This window comes from Talpa occidentalis, unplaced genomic scaffold, assembly GCF_014898055.3.
Source record: "Talpa occidentalis isolate TD23 unplaced genomic scaffold, MPIMG_talOcc4v2.1 talOcc4.9, whole genome shotgun sequence".
Taxonomy (NCBI): domain Eukaryota; kingdom Metazoa; phylum Chordata; class Mammalia; order Eulipotyphla; family Talpidae; genus Talpa; species Talpa occidentalis.
This window is the reverse complement of record NW_023605305.1, coordinates 14,540,936-14,560,638: the sequence shown is the minus strand read 5'-3', so window position 1 is coordinate 14,560,638 and position 19,703 is coordinate 14,540,936. Positions and strand designations below refer to the sequence as shown.

The 19,703-nt window shown below is 60.2% G+C and overlaps 1 protein-coding gene across 1 annotated transcript; it reads right to left on the bottom strand.

Annotated features, from left to right (window-relative positions):
- Positions 1-148: 148 nt before the first annotated feature.
- On the bottom strand, positions 149-16,563 carry SELENON (selenoprotein N). Its single transcript, XM_037499055.2, has 12 exons — positions 16,384-16,563; positions 15,672-15,789; positions 12,074-12,210; positions 10,237-10,449; positions 9,951-10,075; positions 9,346-9,483; positions 7,756-7,837; positions 7,142-7,330; positions 6,535-6,640; positions 5,131-5,243; positions 4,942-5,043; positions 149-3,718 (listed from the first exon to the last, which is right to left on the bottom strand). The coding sequence occupies exons 1-12, from the start codon at positions 16,561-16,563 to the stop codon at positions 3,548-3,550; spliced, it is 1,674 nt and encodes a 557-aa protein (XP_037354952.1). The 3' UTR covers positions 149-3,547.
- Between the last annotated feature and the right edge of the window lie 3,140 nt (positions 16,564-19,703).

Here is a 19,703-nt window from a genome sequence, read left to right as displayed (position 1 = left end):
CGATCTGGAAACCGAGGGCTGGCTGTGTCGATGCTCGGCCCCGGCAACGCGCGGCGCCCGCCGTACCCACCCTACTGCGGCCCTCAGAATCCTCACCCCGCGCCCCGGGCCCGCCCCACCTAGCGGCTCCTTGGTCCCCTCAGCAGTCTCCCCAGCAAGAGTGGGTCCGTTTCCCTCCCGCACTCTGTGGCTTCCTCTCATTTTAGCCGTCAGTTAACACACACACACACACACCCCCATGGTATCTGAGTTGGTCAGATGGGTGGATTACTGGGCAAGACCCCAAAGACACTGAGGGAGACCACATCATTCCACACGCCCCCACGCTCTGCCTCAAGGCCCTGGTCTCCATGGCATCAGGCCTGGGTCACATTCCTGCTTCTACCCTCAGGATGCCGCGCCTGGCTCCCAGGCTGAAGGGTGCTGGTTTCCAAGCCTTCAAGTTGTAGCTGCTAGGGGCAGGCTGGCTTCCTGGGCGACAACCTACGCGGATGCACAGGCCCTCACATTCAGAACTCTGTGCTCTTGTTTTAAATATTCTGCTCTTGCCCTCATGAAATTCATTTTTTTTAAGCCAGGAGCTCTGCATTTTCATTTTGCACTGGCTGGGGGAAATTATGTAGCTGGTCCTGGCAGGAGACCTCAGTTTTCCAGCCTGATCCCACCATATTTCCACATGGTGAAGGTTGACTTCCAGGTCTAGCCCTTTCCAGGAGGGCAAAGCGTGGCTTTAATCGTTGCACGTTCCTGGCAAGGGTGGGCTTTGCAGGCAGCTCTAGCTTTGCTCCCTCTGTGTGGCTGCTAGATGCTGTGCCTGCACCCAGGCTGTCCCTCTGGCCTGCCAGTATATCCATCCCTGGCCACTGTTGGCTGCTCGCAGCTATCCCCTTCTCCTGAAAATTGCTCTTGCAGGAGGGAGCATGGAGGCCCCAACTTGGGATGCACTCCACAGCCCCAGACCCCCAAGGCAAGGACCAAGGGGGAGGCCAGAGGCCAGTTCAGCTCTGGGGTGTGGTTTATGGCCCCCGGGTCGTTCCCCTGGGTCCAGCGCAGGGCTAAGCTTTAAGACTATATCCCTGCTCAGTATTCCCGTTTCAGTTCTGCCTCAGCTCCTGCACAGGCTTCCCTGAAGTGCACACCTTAGAATGACCTAATGCCTATCTCAGGCTCTGATTCTAAGACAACAGATTTAACTTCAGAAAATCTTTCTCAATACAGAGTGCCAGATTTTCTCCTCCCCCTTCTAAGAATAGTAACTTCTACTGGCCTGTCACGCCTTTAAGTAAATCACTGCAGCCCTATAGGGATGGGTAAGATAGTCCCCAGGGGCGTTCCAGCCAAGCTTCCTTGACCATCCACCAGGCCCATCCCAGCAGTCCAGCCAAGGAGGACACAACTGAACAACACCCCGCTCAAAGGCAAGGCACTTAGAACCACCCTCATTCCTCCAGTTTTATTATAGAACATGTTGGGGATGGGCGGAAAGTGGCAAAGAGGTGACAAGGACAGCTGGGGGCACAGTGGGGGGGTCAGGCAGAGGCCTTGGATGAAGATACAGGAAACCCCCCTCCAGTCAGCGCCTTCCATAGGGCCAAGATTATGCAAGTGGAGCCAGCCTTCCCGGCCCAGCACAGCAGGGCCATTTGGTTGCCACTGCCCTCCACCCGCTCGTGTCTGGAAGCACCCAGTAGGCTTAGGCGCCCTCCCCCGTAAGGGGCATGGAAGCGCAGCCTAGCTCGCTGGCTCCCACCTCACCTGATCTGAAGGCTGGAGGACAACGAGAGACATTCTGGTTTGAAGGTTTTTCATCTCTGTGGCTACAGACAGGGGGGAAGGGTCGGGCTGCAGTGCAACATCAAGCACTTCAAAGTCAAGATACAGGCTAAGCCTCAGCGTCACTTCCCTGAGGCTCAGCTTCTTCACTTACAAAACGGGAACCGTTACTAGTCACCTCACAGCTTGGTTGTAAGGATTAAATGAAAAAACAAGTGTCATTTTTTACGAAGGGCCTTGATGGCCAGTCTCGTGGTCACTGGCCACTGTTGCTCTACCTCACACAGAGGTGAGAACAAGGTCGGCTGTGAGCAGGCCCTGGTGGCAGGCAGGGGCCAGCATGGGAGGCCGGGGAATGTGAAGATCTGTCTGCCTTCCCCCCTTTTCCAGTTCAAGAGTGAGCTTCTGGGAGGTGTGGGGGGCATCGGTGAGTGTGGGGCAGGAGGGCAGGCCTGGCATCAAGACTTTAATGAAAGCCTGACGGCCCTTGTGGGCCTGAGCGGAGGACAAGGATAGACATGGGGAACACTATTGCTCTGAGGACTTTTAGAAAACCTGGAAGAGGAGAAAGAAGAGAGGACGGTTTCTTCCCACAGGTGCAACTGCAAGACATCAAGCCGGACCCACCTAGGATTTCAGATCCAGCCATCACGAGGCAGCTGCCGGGGGAAACCAGTGCCCCTTATTTCTCCTCGGTACTGGGATTATCAAAAATACCTACAAACTGTGAGAAAGTTCACATAAAAACAATTTTCTGCACATATAAAAAAAGAGACTGACCACCGTCCATGCCTGGGACATGGGCCAAGGTCCATGAGTGGCCAATGAGAGTCAGCGGCCACCCAGAGGTGGACGAGCTGGTCTGGGCTGCCCTGGCGGCCAGGATGGTGCTGGCTCTGGGAGGCTCCGACCCTGAGCGGGGCTACACTGCTGTGGTACTGAGGTCAGGGCAGGTGTCATGGGGCCTGGATCCAGCAGTCCTACTGTGCATCCGAGCTGGGATAGGTGGTAGGGGGCCTTGGCCTTGGGCCTCAGGGGTCACTCAGTGGACTCCACTAAGGACAGATCCCTACTATACCACACAGCTCCCCAGATAGCTGGCCTACAGCAGTCATGAGACAGATTCTGGGGTCCTATCAGTGGGTCAGGTTGAGTGGTCTGGGGAGCCCCAGGGGTAGTGGTACACGCTCTCCTGAAGGAGGGTTCTGCCCAGAGCCTCCAGGAGGCTGCCCTCAGCTGAGACTGACCGGTGGGGGACACCAGTGCAGCAGGGCAGCCAGAACTGTGGCCAGGAAGGTTCCAGATAAACGAGTGTTTTGCTGGCAGCCCCCCTTCCCCCCATAACCCTGACCCTTGACTTCTGCACCAAGGGACAGATTCTTGATGTTTTCTTTGGCCCAGTAAGGAGAGAGGGGTGCCTGTGACTTCCTAGTGCCCTTTCTCTCTACTGGTCATCCCAGAAGGACCTGGACTATGTGCCTGAGTGGGTGAGGTCCAGGGAGATGACCCAGGCCCTGTTTGGGGGATCCTAGGCAGCTTCTGGAGCCAGGTGGGAAGTAAAAGGTGGATGGTAGCAGCCAGTGCCAGAGGGCCACCCACCCCGTTGGCCCAGGCAGGCCCTGGCCTACCCCCCAGCACCTGGGCAAAGCTAGGTGTGACCCCACAGACAGCCTGGGGCAGCGGGGGCTGAAGTCTGAATGTGTGAGGACACTGGCTCTGAGGCGAAGGCCCATCTTTCTGGCTCCCTACCGGCCTGGCTCCTCACTGGAGGACTCTAGGGCTGGAGGAGGGGCAGGCCGCGCCGAAGACCCTCCCTCAGAAACTGCAGGTAGGTGGCCGTGGACGGGTCTTCAAAGGTGGACGAGAAGCTGAAGACGTTGTTCTCGACGTCCTCGGGCTTCATGGAGGTGATATCCAAGAAGTAGTTGGCGTTGATGTGGTGGACCTGGGAGGAGGGTTGGGTGAGGAACATGGGGCACACTCAGCTCAGGGCATCCTTTGCTCCCAACCGCTCCTGGGAGATGGGCCGAAGCAGGTGTGGGCCAGGCAGGGCAGGTGGCGCATCGCCAGACCCGAGCCCAGGGCCAGGCCAGGCCCCACCTGCCTCTGCTCACACAGGGCCCTCCGACTACCAGCTCCTCCACGCCTAATGCCTGTAAACATCGCTTTACTCTCACCCCTACCCTGACCCTCTGTCAAGACACCCATGCACTCGATGGGCCTTTGCTCCAACTAGGGTGCTCCTTCAGGGCGGTGCCCAGGAAACCAACAAGCAAATCAGTGAATGGGAGACCACATGCCAGACTCAGCGCCTCTCCCTGCCCCCAGCAGTCCTATCTGCCCAGCTCGGTAATCTGGGGCCCTGCTGGGCCTGGTCCCCCCATGGTGGGTGCCCAGTGGAGGTATGCGAGTTGGCTGGCTCTCCCCCAGGCTTTCCTCTCTGGCTGGTATCTTCATCCTTGGCCCCGGCCCTCCCCAGACCCCTCTTTTGGGCCAGCCCCTTCTCCTGTGCGGCTCCCACCCAAGAGCCTGGGGAAGCTGCCCACCCTCCTACAGCCCAAGTCCCATGGAATCAACCACCCCTTGGGACTTAAAGGGCGAGAGGCAGCTTCGATCAAAAGAGCAGGAGATGCTGGGGACCCAGGCAGCCTGCTTCAGAGCTAGCCACACGTCTTAGTGGTAAGCCTTCTGCGCCTGAGTGTCCTTGTTTGGAAAAGTGGGCGTTCGTGAGCAGCATCTCCCAAAGCAGCGGCGAGAGTGCACCGAGAGCGCATGCGTGCTGCCGGCCAGGGCCTTAGAGGTGGGGTCCAGAAGCCTGGCTCAGCATGGGGCTCAGCCTGGTCCTCTCCGTCACAAAGCTGCCCCCCACCACCACCATCCCAGGTCTGGTCACAATATCCGAGGGGAGCCTCCCCCTTCCAGGCCATGTTCCTGTCTACTCTGCTGCCAGACCGTGCCCCTGCTGCCTGGTTCCCACGAGAAGGCCCCCTTCTCATGGGAAGCATCCGGCACCTGCATGAGGCAGGGTCCTGCTTGACAGATGGAGAGTGGAGGCTCGGCATGGCCAAGAGAGCAGCCAGAAAGGGCAGAGCCAGGCCCGCAGCCTGATGGGGGCTGCGGCCCGCGCCTCCTGCTTCTTCTGCCCTGTCCAGCACTAGGGCTGCCTACCACGGTGCCATTGGGCAGGCAGATCATCATCTCCACGGGGAAGCTGTACTTCTCCAGGTGCAGGCTGGCCAGCTCCCGGTGGGCTGGGTTCTCCTGGTTGTTCTGTGGGGACAGAACAAACCTGACGCTCTGGCCCCCAGCACCACCCCAGGGGGCTGTGGGGGCTGCTCCCACCTACCTGCCACTCACCTGCAGGTCTTCCAGCTCCTTTACCAGGGACCAAGTGCTAATGAAGCTCTCGTTGAGGAGGGCGAGGATGGGCGAACTTTCCAGGACTGTCTCCCGGAGAGTTCGCCCTGAACCTGTTCAGGGAGAGGCAAGACCAGAAGAGTGAGGCACCCCCACATGTCTCCCTGAGGTTTCAACCATCAGTAAACACGAGGTCTGTGCACCCAACTGAGCGCCAGATTCAAAAGCAGCCAGAGTAGGTGCGGAACTAACGGCAGCTGTAACTATCACCAAGGACACGGTGGCATCCGGGCTGAGACTGGATTGCAGGGTCTACCTGGCTCAGGGACTTGCAGATGGTGACAGTTTCTTGAATCCACCATGCCCCAGGGCCTTTGCACAGATTGTTCTTCTATCTGGTACTCTCTTCCTCTTAACACTTATAACTCTTCCTCATCCTTTAAAGTCTCAGCTTAAATGTCACTGTTTTTTTTTTTTCAAGATTTTTTTTTTTTTAATACAAGAACTGGGATACAGATCAGAGGCGCAGGAGGGTGAGAGGACTCACCAGACACAGAGTGGGGAGCAGAACAGGCAGATGGACTGAAACACACTGCTGAGGGGAGCAGCGGGCGAGACAGGAGAGGTCTGCCACGCCATGTGGGAATCTCCCTGGCCAGCCGGGAATTGAACCCGCACTGCAGAGACTGCAGAAAGCTTCACAGCGCTATGCTCAATCCGCTGCTCCACCGGGGAGGCCCATGTCACTCTTTCTCAAAAGTCTTCATGCCACTCTGGCCTGTGCCTTGTGTAATGCTCCACACTTACACTTACTCACTCACACTTGTACTTCTGCACACATTATGCACCCCCAGAGGACAGGAACCACCCTGACTAATGGATCACAGAAATGCCGCACATAGCCGCACAGCATGGCAGGATGTTTGTTGATTGACTAGGTGAGGGCAGGGGCACTGTTTTGCTTATCTTTGGACTTGCTGCTGGGCACCCGGAGTACTACCCTGGCCGGTCTGTAGTGAATTTTCTGAATAAGTGAACGTCAGCCCACCCTCGAGCACTATTTTTTCCCTTACTTGTATGCAACACTTTACAGAGCATGAGGCGCTTTCACATGCATTTTTACAGTCCAGGTGGTACCCCTCCCTCAAGGTGTTACCCCTCCATGACTGTTGAGAAAACTGACCTGGGGGTCACTTGGCGGAGGTCTCTACACTGAAAGGGGCTGAGCGGGGCTCCTGCTATATCTAGCAGCTTCCTCTGGGCTCAGCACAAATCCCTGTGCCCTCACCCGGCCCTGCCCAGGTCTGCCCAGGCAGGACAGTCCTGTTGCTCATGGAGCCTCCTGCATCCCACAAGGTGTAAAGTCTCTCCCCTTCTCCCCAGGGACCAAAAGGTCTCCCTCACCTCAGCAGGACTGGTCGTCCAGGGCCCCCCACAGCAGAATCGAGTGCACCAGCTTGTTCTTGGCCTTGGCTTGGTCAAAGGCCTCGGTAAACGGCAGGTATGTGACCTGGGGCCAAGCAGAGACAGAAAGAAGCTACTGTACATGACCAGGGTGACTTTCTGGAGCTGAGTGTACTCTGTGTGTTCACGCAGCAGAGTGTATGTGGGTGTGTAGTGCGCGCATGTATGCATGTAGTGTGTGCAGGTGCAGCTGCATGTGTTTGCACAGCAGGCATGTATGTGCAGGGTGGTGCACACGGGCATACTATATATGTGACTGTAATGTGCATGCATGCAGTGTGCACACGTTTATGGTACCTGTGTGCACGTGGAGCATATGTCTGCAGCACACTGTGTAACTACGTAGTGTGTGCATGCATGTAGAGAGTGTGTGTGTGTGTGTGTGTGCGTGCACATGTGTATAGGTATTGCAGGCTGGGTCCTGTAGGAAGCAGCCTCGGCAGCAAGCCCCACACAGAGCCCAGCGTCCCCATGCCACCTGCTCCCACAGCTGCCGGCCCCAGCACCACAGGGCCTGACTTTGGCCCTCATCCCTGCCCAGCCTCACCTTCTTGAAAGGGTACATGGCCACCTCTAGGCGCCGGGCAGCCTCCTCCCAGCTCAGCTCCTGCTGCCACTTGATCTCTTCAAACACAAACTGGAGGGGCTCCCCCGAAGGCAGGCGGCTGTCGATTGTGTTGCCGTCCTCGTCCCGGATCACAGAGGGCACTGAGGGGCCCGTGGCCTCCAGCTCCATCTGGGCCAGAAGTCAGTGAAGGATGACACTGGTGAGGGAAGTCTCTGAAAGGGCAAGATCCCCCAGGGTCCTGAGGGAGCCTCAGAGACACCCATCGGTGTGTGTGTGGGGTGTGTATGGTGGGTGGAGACCCAGAGAAGGAGGCAGGGCATCATCAAGGCTGTGCAGGACAGACCCAGCATCCAGACCCAGTCCTTCCGCTGCACGGGCATCTGCGGGCCCACGACGGGTGTGTACAGGAGCAGGGAGCATCCCAGAATCCTGCTTTGGGGACATCTGGCCTCAGCCTGACAGGAATTGGCCTTGGCCCTGGATGCCAGCAGGACTCGCCCTGCAGCCAGGCTGAGAGACTGCAGGTAAGTGGTCGGGCCTGCAGCTAAGTCCCGCCTTTCTGCCCAGCTAGGAGCACCTGTGCGCTCACTTACCTGCGGCACGTAGCCAATGTCCACCTCCATGTTGCTGCTCTCACTGGCTCCGTACAGCCACTCCATGTCCACGTTCAGAGACCTGGGGATGGGTCAGGACACCACCATCATCAAGGCCCGGAAACCAGGCTTTCTTTGAAATGGCACAACTGGCCCCATTGGATGTGGACAAGGAGGACTGGCAAGGTGGACCCCAGGTCTCAGGGCGGCTGGTCTCAGAACCCCAGTCTCCCCGGGCTGCTACTTCCTGAGGCGCTGCAGCCACCCCCTCTACTGGCCCTGCCCTGTACAGCTTAAAAAGGGCGTTCGAGTCTGTCTCGCTCACTGAGCACCACCACCAAGGCAGAGATGGTCGGGCTGCCCGGGAGAGCGCGAGGGCAGGAATGAAAAGCCTCTGCTCCCTCCCAGAAGGCAGTGTGGGCCCGTCAGGTGCCCCCTGCAGATCCATCACATGGGGGTGCCCCAGGACTGACACCCAACCAGGTGAAGGGGCAGGGCGAGCTGGGGTCCTCACAGGGGGTCAGCAGCCCTGTGGCCTGGTCCTGGTCATCTGCTGTTCCATCTAGTCCAGGACCCCCTACCCCCCAGGGTGGAGGCACAGGCGCCCAGCTGAGCATGCGCAGCACAGGCTTGCTTGCTACGGGGAGGAGGGGGAGCAGCGCAGTCCTGCCTCCTTTTCCCAGTGGCTCGGGGTGCTCCCTAGCTCCCAGAGAAAGCTTCACCTGCTTCTGGGCAACCTTCTCCTCCTGCCATACCTCCTCCCTGCCCAGGAGCAATCTCCCACTCAGCAGATAAGGAAACTGAGGCCCCAAGGGGGCCAGGGCTGTACAGCCCCTGGCACCACAGCTGAGACCTAAATAGACCTCCTGGCTCCCAGCCCAGGTCCTGTTCCTCAGGCACCGGGGCCCACCAAGTGGCCACTTGCTGTCAGGGAGGACTCTCCTAAGACCCGAGGCCCAGCCCTTGGGGCACCCTGGACGAGCGCGCGGAGCTGTGCCTGAACCGTCTCCCGCCCCACCCCAGGCTTCGCAGTGCCCGGCCACAGCTGCCCGCAGGGCTTCCCATGTGCTGTCCACGCTGCCTGGCTGGGACTCCTCACCCCCGGGTCTCAGCTCAGCCAGTCCTTCCTTGGGGAAATCTTCCTGGGCCCTGGCCAGCCAGGGCCTGCCCACCTGCTAGCCGTCCCCTGGGCCCGAGCAGGCTGTAGCAGGGCCTGTGGGAGGGCAACAACGTTGGGGCAGGGAGGCTGCAGCTTCAGGATCTGCTGGCTATTGCCCTGGGCCCCGGGTGCGGAGTTGGCAGGCCAGGCCCACACTGCACTGGGACAATTCCGTCAGGTGATGGAATGACTCCCCGCCACAGCCTCCCCGCTACCGCCCACAGCCTCCCTCCTCACCCCCACAGCTTCCCCTGGCCCCCCACAGCCTACTTCAAGCTGCCTCCTCCTAGTCAGTTCTGGCCCCTCCTAAGTTGGCAAAGGAAGGGGCAGAGACTGAGGGGGTCTCTGGGCCCTTGTTTCAGAGCTCCTGGACGTGGGCAGAAGAGGCAAATTGTAGTAGGGTTCAGGCTGGGCTGGACCAAGGCTCCCACCTGTGATTGGGCACGAAGAGCCGGAATTCACGAACATGGGTGGCGTCTTTGGAGAGGATGATGTGACCCGTGAACTGGCCAGGTGAGAACCAGAAGGGGAAGTTGGGGGGCTCGCTGAGCTGGAACTCTGCATGGATCCTGGGGGGGAAAGGGTCTGTCTGGGAGCAGGTCCCCTCTGACCCAGAGCCCCCAAAGCCTGGGAACCCTTGGCTAGACTTGTGTGGGGAAGGAGGCTGAAAGGACGGAAGCGATTACATGTGGGCAGGGAGAAGGCCTGAGGCGCTCCAGGCGCTGCCCACCCTCAGGCCCTCCTCTGGAAGCCCGGCCGACAGCCGAGGGGGTGTGTGACTGGTGTCACTGCTCTGACACACCCCCTCTGGGCAGATGACACAGTCACAGCCACCAGCCCCCTGCTGAGCACATCCCACGCCTTTCCTCTTCCTCCTAGGAGGTCACCGCCACCGGACCCATTGATGAGGAAACTGAGGCCTGGAGGGCCAAAGCTGCTTGCCCCAGACCCAGGGGGTAAGTGGGGATCCAGGCCCTGCCCCCTGGGGGCTGTGCCCTCTGTGCTGCCGAGTCCCGGGCCAGGCTGTGAGGCTCACCGGAACATCACGGTGTAGTAGAAGTCGCTGATGGCAGTCAGGCAGGCAACGGCCCCCTGAGGGGCAAAGCGCGTCTTCACGAAGGGCCGAGGGTGGAACATACTCAGGAGTCGGTGGATGATGACCTGGGGAAGGAAGTGGGATTCCGGGCTGCCGAATCCCCTGGGTGAGGATCACTGTGCCTGCACGCCCAGGGCCCAGGCAGGGGGGCTGCCGAGGGAGACAGGAGCAGGGGAGCAGGCCTGGCGCTTGGTCCAGGTGCCAGCTGGGGGGCCCGGCTGCTCACCTCCTTGCCCTTGGGTGGCGGCGGGTAGAAGCGGTTGTTGGACAGGTAGCCGGTGAAGATGCTGAGCTCGCTGGGGATGATCCACCAGGGCCGGCCCAGCTCCACCTGGCCCCGGGGAGGAAGGAAGGGTCGGAAGTGGCGGGCAGCAAACACTGCGCTTGGCGAGGCTGCGGTTGTCCAGTTGTGGAGGCCGGAGAGGGCCAGGTGGGAGACCTGGAGCAGGGGAAAGGGGAAGCTCTGGGCACACAGACCACGAATTTGGGGTCCCTTGTCTTATGCCTGGGTGGGGGCCTCTAGCCCAGAGCCAGTGTACAAGTCAAGGAGGCAGAAGGCGGGGGAGTCCCCTGCCGGGTGCTGGCCAGGCCTGGCACTATTCTGCCAGAGCCAAAGCTTATCTCCCCTTCCCAGACCCGGCCTGAGGGGCAGCGCCATACCGGCACCCCTTGGGGAGAGGGCGGGCAGGGAGGAAGGGACGTGTGAGGGCCAGGAGAGGGTCCTAAGAACCTCTGGTCATTGCCTGCCCTGCAGGCCCTTCTCTGGAACCTTGGCTGATGGCCTCGAGGGGGCTGACCTGGAGCCACAGCTCCCAGTCCCTCCCTGAGCTCTGCCCTGAATGTTCTCTCAACTTCATCCAAACTAACCTCACTTCCTCCTCGCCAGCCCAGCTGCCTTCCTCCAGTCCCCATGGGGCGATCGCCCACCACACGCCCATCACCAGCCTGAAGCCTGAGTCACCCCTGCTCTCCCTACCCTCCCCGCAGCGGCCACACCGCCCTTCTTCCTTTTCAGGCATCCTCGGGATACTCCTGCCGCCCATCCCCCCGAATGGGTCTTCCCTCCCAGCTCTCCACACTGTGTCGGGCTGGAAAGCAGAGTGGAAAAGGGAGCGCCCCCAGTTCCAAATCTGTCCTGTTGTTTTGCTGCTGCAGGACACCAAGGTCCCTCAGGCTCTGGAGTCTTCTCTTCCAGCCCTGCTGACAGGAAGCCCCTGCCTGGGTACCCTGTGCCAGCCACACATGCCACTAGTCCTCCCGGGACTGGCCAGGGGACTGGCCGGCTCTTCACCCCTCCCTCTCTGCGCACCGCGCATCAGCTGAGACGTCAGGCTGAGTGGAGATGGGCCGGGCAAGGTGGAAGAGTTGTTTCTGGGTGCGGGAACAGCAGACGAGAAAGTTACAGCAGGGAGAGACCAGGCGCGGATGGAGTGGAGAAAGCCAGGAGGAGAGGGTGGGAAGGTGGCCGGGCTAGGGGCCTAGGTCCAGCCATGGGCTCAAGACCTTTCCACTGGGCCTCAGATGGGGGCCCTCTCCACCCAATGCCCCTGCGAGGGTGCACCTCAAGTCTGGTTCACAGAGTTCAACAGAGCACCTAGCAAGTGCCAGGGTTGCCCAGGGGCCCACGATGCACAGATGCGTGAGTCACCAGCCTTGCTCTCAAGAAACTTGAAGCCTGAGTGGGAAAGACTGACTGGCACAAAGCACAGAGGACAGAGGGTGGTAATCAGGCAGTGGCATCAACACGTCCCTGTGCACTTCCAGCCAGATCCTCCCTCCCCTGCCACCACCTGGCCCACAGCCCCTCCTTCCTCAGTCACTGTGAGATGTCACTTCCTCCAGGAAGCCCTCCCAGGTCCCCTATCTGGGTTAGAGGCTCACACATATCTTCCTGCCTCCCCCACCAGACTGTGCAGGGGCATCAGGACACTGTTGCACCCCCTCTGGGCCCTCAGTTCCAGCATTTTGGGTGCACAGGGGTGGCCGAGGAAGATAAATAGCACAGCTGCTCCTCGTGTCTGTGGCCCTGCAGGTGGGGCCCTGCCTTCTCTACCCCAACTCACCCCAAGGAACCCATTTTTGCTCTTGGTCATGGACTCCAGGAGCAGAGGCTGGAATCGGGCTTCTACGGTGAGTGTCTCCTCGCTGGGGTCAGGGGGCAGCTCCTCCTCCTCCTCGTAGCTGCCCACAGGCGTGGACCCTGTGAGACCAAAAGCTGAGCGGGGCTGCCCACAGGCTGCAGGGCCTCACTGAGCTCAGGACTTCGCGCTGGCCGCTGGCCTGTGACCAGGAGCCAGCCTGGAGGGATATAAGTTAAGCACCAGAGTGGCCGCCAACACGTGCCTCACGGTAGCTTCCCAGCAGTCCTGTGAAGCACATAACACCATTATCACCAACGCCCTTCTATGAGGGAGAGAGTGGAGGCTCAGAGAGGTGAAGTCACTTCCCCAGGACACACAGCTAGGCAGCAGGGGAGTCTGGCTTCGAACCCAGGCTTATTTGAATCTAAGATCTTAGTTTCCTCAAAGACTCAGATGACCTGGGTTCACATCCCAGCCCCATCCTCACCAGCTGTGCCTGGCAGCTTGTTCTGAGGGTTCAATGAGATCATCCTGGCTAACACCAGGCCTGGTACGGAGTACCCCATAATACACTTCAGCTGCCTCCCTGTTACCAGAGGTGGAGCCACAGAGCTGGGGCTCAAACCTAGTCCTTCGGACTCCAACCTGGGCTCTCTTCCAGGCCAGGCTGGCTGCAGGCAGGCCCTTCTCACCACCTCCTTCCCTCTGTTCTCCTGAGCCCAGGCGCCCTCTGGGCAAGCGGCCGTCTCTGCCAGCACCAGAGACAGGACTGCCTTCCGGGCATGGAGAGGAGAGAGTGGGGTGAGGCGCTGTCTGCCCAGCTCCGGATGGAGGTCGGCGCCATTTCCTGGACAACTGGGGAAAAATGGCTCGGCCTCTCGGTTTCCTATGTGAGAAATGGAGACCGTGCCACCACGCATGTCCCGTCACGGGAGTTGGGCGGGCGGGGGGGGGGGGGGGTTCGTCTTGTGAAAAACAAACGTGGGTCCAAGAAACGTTCCGTCACAGGATTCAGAGCCGTGGACAAAAGCAAGACCTCGCTGGGTCAGGAGGGAGGGGGCCTGCTTCTCCCTGATTTTCTGGGTGACGCTGTTTCCCCATCCGTCTGAGGAGGCGCTGGCCCAGCAGTGGCTGAACGCACTCTCTCCATCTCTTCCCGCTCAGGTATCTGCTGAGGCCATAATGAAGCCAATTTGCAAAGGGGTGACTAATGGGAGACTGTGCCCCAGACGCGGGTCATGGAATAGAGGGGCAGGTCTGTCACGTCTGCTTTCCCCACTCTGGCATTTAGTTACAGACGGATGTGTTTGTGGACGGATGGACAGGTGGACAGACCAAATAGGTGCGCAGGAAGCAGGTCTTCACAGGGGTCATAAGAGGTGTCCAGGAGGCCTTTTAAAATCCTGGCTCAGGAACCCACGTTCCCAGCTCAGAGCCCCAAGGGGCAGATCAGGAAGTGGCCCTTTCAATTCGCACTCCCCAGGGACTGCGGCAGGTTCTAAAGAGTCTCTGTCATTTCTGCATTTGTAAGTCAGCGCTTGAGCCAGGAAGCTCAGAGGCCGGGGGTGTGCGGCTTATTAGTCCGCTTGCTTATCCGGTTATTTTACTGTTATCTCAGATAATTACTAATAATAGCGCCCACCATTCTATCGTGCATACTATATACTTAAATAGTGCATATAATTACAGTATATATTACTTTATGTCTTGTTAGTTTTTTCATAAAATGTTTTATTTCCTGACTTAAAAGTAATGTTTGCTCATTAGAGACAATTCCTAAGAACCTTTAAATTAAACACTCATGGGCCTCCCTGGTGGCGCAGGGGTTAAGACACAACCGATGAAGTAATCTGCAGCCACTGCAGCATGAGTTCGATTCCCAGCTGGCCAGGGAGAAACCCACATGGCAGGACAGACCTCTCCTGTCTCACCCGCTGCTCCCCTCAGCAGTGTACTTTGTTCCGTCTGCCTATTCTGTTCCCCACTCTGTCTCCGGTGACTCTTCTCACCCCCCGCATCTCTGGCCTGTACCCCAGCTCTTGTATAAAAATAAATAAATCTCTAAAAAAAAAATAAAAAAATAAATTAAACACTCATAATTGTACCAACTAGAGACTGTCTGCTTCGACTTGGTGTTTGTTGGTTTTGTTTAGTGTTTTGTTCTAAAATTTTGCACTCACGGTGGCGTCGGAGCTGATGGAGGGAGGGATTATTTTCCCCTGATGGAGAAAAAGATTTATGTGGAAAAAAAAAAAATTGTGGCGTCCCTAAGCTTAGCCGACATGTCAGTATGAGGGAAATCTCGCTCTTCGGCCATGGAAAGCTCAGGGCGCTGACTCTGAGAAGCCTGTGCTGAGTAAGAGGCCAGAGCAAAGCCACCAGGTGACCTGTTTACTGGCCCATCTGTGCGACAAAACCAACTTGCGCTGGGAGACCCTGGTGCACAAGCTCCAGCAAATTAGCACTTCTCAGCTAACCCTCCTCTCCCGGCAGTGACCACAGGTCACCAGGCCAGCGAGTGGCGACCCTCACATCACCTCTGGAGACACGGGAGCCCATCACGGTGCCTGGCCACACTCCCGGGGAGCAGGGGTGGTGCCTCCTCACCTTTTGTGTCTATTGACCTACTTAGGTGGGTAATCTGGGTAACTAGCAGGTGCCCAAGAGCATAAGTTCAAGAACTGTCACAAGAAGTGGAGGGGAAATGTGTACTGGGTGGCAGTGGGGGGTGGGGGTGGTGAGAGAAGCACGTCATCCATTAGAATGTTTTAGCTCCTCATCTTTACCCAAAAAAAAAGAAAGAAAGAAAAAAAAAACAGGGCCTCCCCTGGTGGCGCAGTGGGTTGAGCGCAGCTCTGTGAACCTGTCCGCAGCCTCTGCAGCTCAGGTTCGATCCCCGGCTGGCCAGAGAGCTGGCCGGCGCCACAGACCTCTCCTGTCTCACCCGCTGCTCCCCTCAGCAGTGTATTTTGGTTAATCTGCCTGTTCTGCTCCCCACTCTGTCTCTGGTGAATCCTCTCACCTCCTGTACATCTGGCCTGTACCCTGGTTCTTATATACATGAATAAATAAATCTTAAAAAAAAAAAAACAACACAACAAACCACTGTGCAAGAATGCAGGAGTCTGACAGCACCTAAGCTGAGTGTTTAGTGTAATAGTAACAGCTCCTGTGCGTCGACTGTCTACTGCACGCGGGTCACTCTGCGCATAGTGTCTGCATCCTGGCAGCACCTTGGCGCCTGGACACGCTGGTGAGGCTTCCCGGGCCGCAGTCTCCCCAGCTATAAACACGAGGAGCGTGACCGTGTCCCTCTCACAAAGCACTGTGGAGATTAAAGAGGCTCACACGAGGTGCCCAAAGTGAAGTCTGGCTCTAAGAGGTCAGGGCACGTGAACCAGCACCACGCTCGGAAAACAGGCGGGCACGCGTGCGCACACACACTCACTCGGGTAGCGCCAGCTAGAAAGTGCCAGCGCCTGGACCCTCCACTCTGGGGGGCTCTCCCAAGTGCGGACCTGGAGGCCAGGAGGCTGCTGCGGTGCCTCGGGGGCCCTTCTCCCCAACCCCTCGCCGGTACCTGTCAGCTTCTCAGCGATGGGCTTGAACTCCTCCGGGCTGATGTGCATGTCCCGGTCGGCATCCAAGGAGGAGAAGAGAAAGAGGCCTTCAGTCCCCAGGGCCTTCAGGGCTGACTCCTGCGGGGGAGGGAGGGGCTGGGCTGTCGGGGACCCCAAGCAGGTGGAGGGGCCGCGCGGGCCACATCTCCCGAGGTCTCTCAGCACCGCGTCCGTCTGTCCAGATGTCACCCCTCGTGTCCTCCGCAGAGTCCCGGCCCCCTCCGCCCTGCCAGGCCCCTGCTGCCCTCTGTGCCGCCCGCACTGTCCCCTCCGGCCCCTCCCCCGTGCCAGTCCCCCATCTGGCCCACCCCGCTGCGCCCTCTCTTCTACCGGCTCCCCACGTCCCGGGGCCCCAGGCCCTGCCAGCCCTGCCCCGTCTCGGCGATGCTGCGCCCTTGCGGCCGCCGCCAGGCCACCCTCTGGGCGTGCGGTCCCCGCCCCGTGCCCCGGTCTCCCCGAGCCGGCCGGAGCCGGCCGGGCCCGGCCTCCACACGGTCTCCGGCCACGGGCCCCTCCGGCCCGGCCTCCGCCCGGCGCCGCCCCCCCCGCGCCCCCGCGCCCCCGCGCCCCCGCGCCCCCCCGCGCCGCAGGACCCTCGGGTCGGACGCCCGGCCCGCCCCCCCCGCCCCGGGACCCCCGCGGGCGCCGGCTGGGCGGGGGGCGCGGGCCGACCTGCAGCGCGGCCGCCTGGGCCTCGGCGTGGCGGGCGTAGGCGCGGGCGGCGGCGGCCGCGGCCGCGGCCAGCAGGGCCCCGAGCAGGGCCAGGGCGCGGGCGCGGCGCGGCGAGGGCGCGGGCGGCGCGGCGGGGCCGGGGCTGGGCGGCCGGCGCTCGCCCGGCGGGGCCCGGCCCATGGCGGCGGCTGGCGGCGGCTCCGGGCGGCCCGGGACGCGGGCGGGCGGGCGGGGCGGGGCGGGCCCGGAGGTCGGCGCGGGCCGGGCCGGGGCGGCCTCTGGGCTGGGGCGCGGGAGGGGGCGCACGTCTGGCGGGGCCGCGGGCCCCCCTCCTCCCCCTCCCCCGCGGGCGCCGGGTGGGTCCGCAGCCGCCGGGGCTTCTTAGGTGCTGAACGGGGCAGTAGCGGGGTGCGCGGCCGCCCCACCACGGGGCCCCCGGGCCCTTCCCTCCTCCGTGTCCTCGCCGCAGGCTGAGCCAGGCCTCCGTCCCGCCTGGCCGGGGAGCGGGGACCCTTGCTGGGACCCGAGAAAGACGAGGCTGGGCCTCGGGTGGGGGGAGGGCGCACGTGAGCCCTGGGGCGCGGGCTCGGGGGTGGCCGGTGCGCCCCGGGTCTGGCGTCTGTGTCTCTTGGCAGATGTGAGGGAGGCCAAAGGAGGGCGCCCCACCCTTCCCCCGCCTGCTGTCTACGACTCTCCAGCGTTCCAGAAGAAACGCGACCAAGACAGTCCAGCCCCTGCGCTCCGGGCGCGCGCGGCCCAGCTGGCGGCGGACTCGGGTGGGGCTGCTCCGGCCCTTCAGGGCCACCCCCACCTGGGCATCCCGAGCCTGCAGCCTGCGCGGGCCAAAGCTCCCTCACCTACAGGGAGTGCGGCCTCCCTGGGGATGGCAAGTGGTGGTGGTGGCAAGTGGTGGTGGCAAGTCCTCAGCTGGACCTGACAAGGGCGGAGCTGGGCTTTTCTGGGGAGCAACACTGGGGGTGCTTGGAGGAGGGCCTTGGGAACAGCAGCAGCGGCGGCAGGAGGATGCTTTCCTGTCTGCCAAGTGCCCAGGGCCTGGGGTCCTCCCGCGGTTCCCTTTCCACCAAAGCCGGGGAGCCTTGGGCAGCTCTGTCTGCCCTTCCCCAGGAGAAGGCAGCCGCTGCTGGAACCTCTGTGAGCCCAGGGGAGCAGCGGTGCCGCCCCGGGCCTGTGTGCCATTGGTGCAGGATGTGTGAGTGTTAGGGGCAAAGGATGTCCTAAAGCTAATTCCATACAGGCTTTGTGGACTCCACCCCCACCCCAGGCCAAAGCCAAAGACACTGGGAACTCCAAATCCCATCACCACCCAAGGGAAGGTGGCTGGGACCTGAGGGTGGGGTTCAGCAGTCAGGTGGGTATAAAGCCAGACACGTGGGCTTTGGAGGGGTCCCCCATTTTGGCTCTTCGCCAGCTCGCAGTCGGGCCAGCTCTGAGAGCGCCTTTGGGTTTCCAGGTCGGCGGATCGGGTAGGACGCATTAAAGACTTTATTTCCCTATTTTCTCCCTGAGTTGTACATTTTCCTTATTTCCTTTTCTCTTGTAAATAAACCTTTTATGAACCTTTTGTGTGTGCCTGTAGTGGAGTATTCATAAGTCCCTTGTAAGCGCGCGGGTGAGACCCACAGCCAGGAACCCGTTCAATATCGGGGCTGTCCTATAACACGAGGACTTCAGGGAGCACCCACCATGTGCTGGATTTGGTGTTGGGGTGCTTTACACTCTCCTTTTGTTCTCAGGCCTCTAGTGAGGAGAGGCTTGTTTGCCTCGTTTGTAAATGAAGGAGGCTGAGCTCTGGCAGCATGTCTGTGCGAATCCAAATCCCTTACTTCCCAGGGGACCCTCCTCCCCCTGCCCCCTGTCCAGGTAGGCGGTGGGGTTGTCCTCTATGCCCCTTCTGTCTTTCTCTGGTAACTTGCCATGACAATCCCGGTGGGCAGGGTCTTCCCAGTGCCCACGCCAGACACGGCACATGGGGGGCACACCACAATGTCTTCCGGATGAATGACTCCCAGGGATCACGAGTTGTGGGCCCTGGAGCCAGCCTCTGGCGGGCCCTCTGGCCCCACCTCCTCAGAGCCACCCACCCAGGGCCTGACATCTGGTGTTGGCGCCAGCTCTGCCACTTCCAACTCATTACTGCTAATGTTTGGGGACACCCTGCATATGACAGATGTTCTTAGAAAATCAAATTCCTTTCTATCAGGAGGCAAAGCTAACAGAGCACAAAGCAGGTTATGGGGAAGACTGATGAGCCAAGGCCCCTGGATATTAAACGAGGGAGCTTTTCTATGCCAGTTACTTTTATTTATTAAAGTGTTGTTCGTTTTTTTTTAAAGACACAGACATGCCACTGGTCTCTGTGGCCCAGGGCTGGAGAGCCTCACTGTAGGGGACCTTGGGCGGGGCAGGTTCCTCGAAGGTCAGGAGGACACTGGGGGAGCCGGTGGGTTTCTAGGGCCTGACCCAGGTCTGCAAGCCTCTGGGAAAAGGACCCAGGTTGGCACCCAACTCTGGGGAGATGGCAGCTCTGGGCGGGGTGTCCTGGAGGCACCCAGGAAGATTTGCCTCCTAAGCAGGAACCAGGTTGGGGATGGGGCGGTTGTGTCAAGGCGGCCCTGCAGCTCTTTGGCAGCTTGTCCCTGGCCCGGAGTGGGCCAGGCATTTGGTACCTGGTAATAGGGGCCCATGGAAACTGCGCTGAGATACTGGAGTGTTTGGTTGAGTCATAGCTTGTGGGTTAGCAGGGAAATCATCTGTTCACAAGTATTTATTGGGGGGGGGGTCTGTCCTGGGCTTTGGGTAGGGGTCCATCAGGAAAGAAAACTCCTTTTAGACAAAGGGTGCTCTGACCTCCGCCCCACCCCCATCCTGGAGGAAGCACTCCCAGAGAGGGCTGCACCCAGAGGAGGGTACCCAGGACCATCACCGGGGTCTGAAGTGGCTTCACAGAGGGAAGTCCAGCCTGGCCTGAATTCAGGGGGTCACCAGTCGGGGGCAGACGTCCAAGGCTCAGTGCTGTGCGAGGACGCGGTCCAACGGATTTGAGCAGAGTTTGGGGGGTGGGGGAGTAGGGGGTAGGAGGGTGTCTGACTAACTTGTGAAAAACTGGGACGTCATCCTGGAGACAAAGCAGAGTCATCAGAAGATGGGGACACTCACTCAGTCATGAGGCGCCCTTCCCATGGAAGGGTCCCTCCCTTCCTGCTGCCCCTCCTCTGCTGGGGGTGCACACTTACCTCCCTGCACAGCCACCAAGCACCCCAAGTCTCTGTCCTCCTGCTAGAAGAGGAGGGAGGACCTGG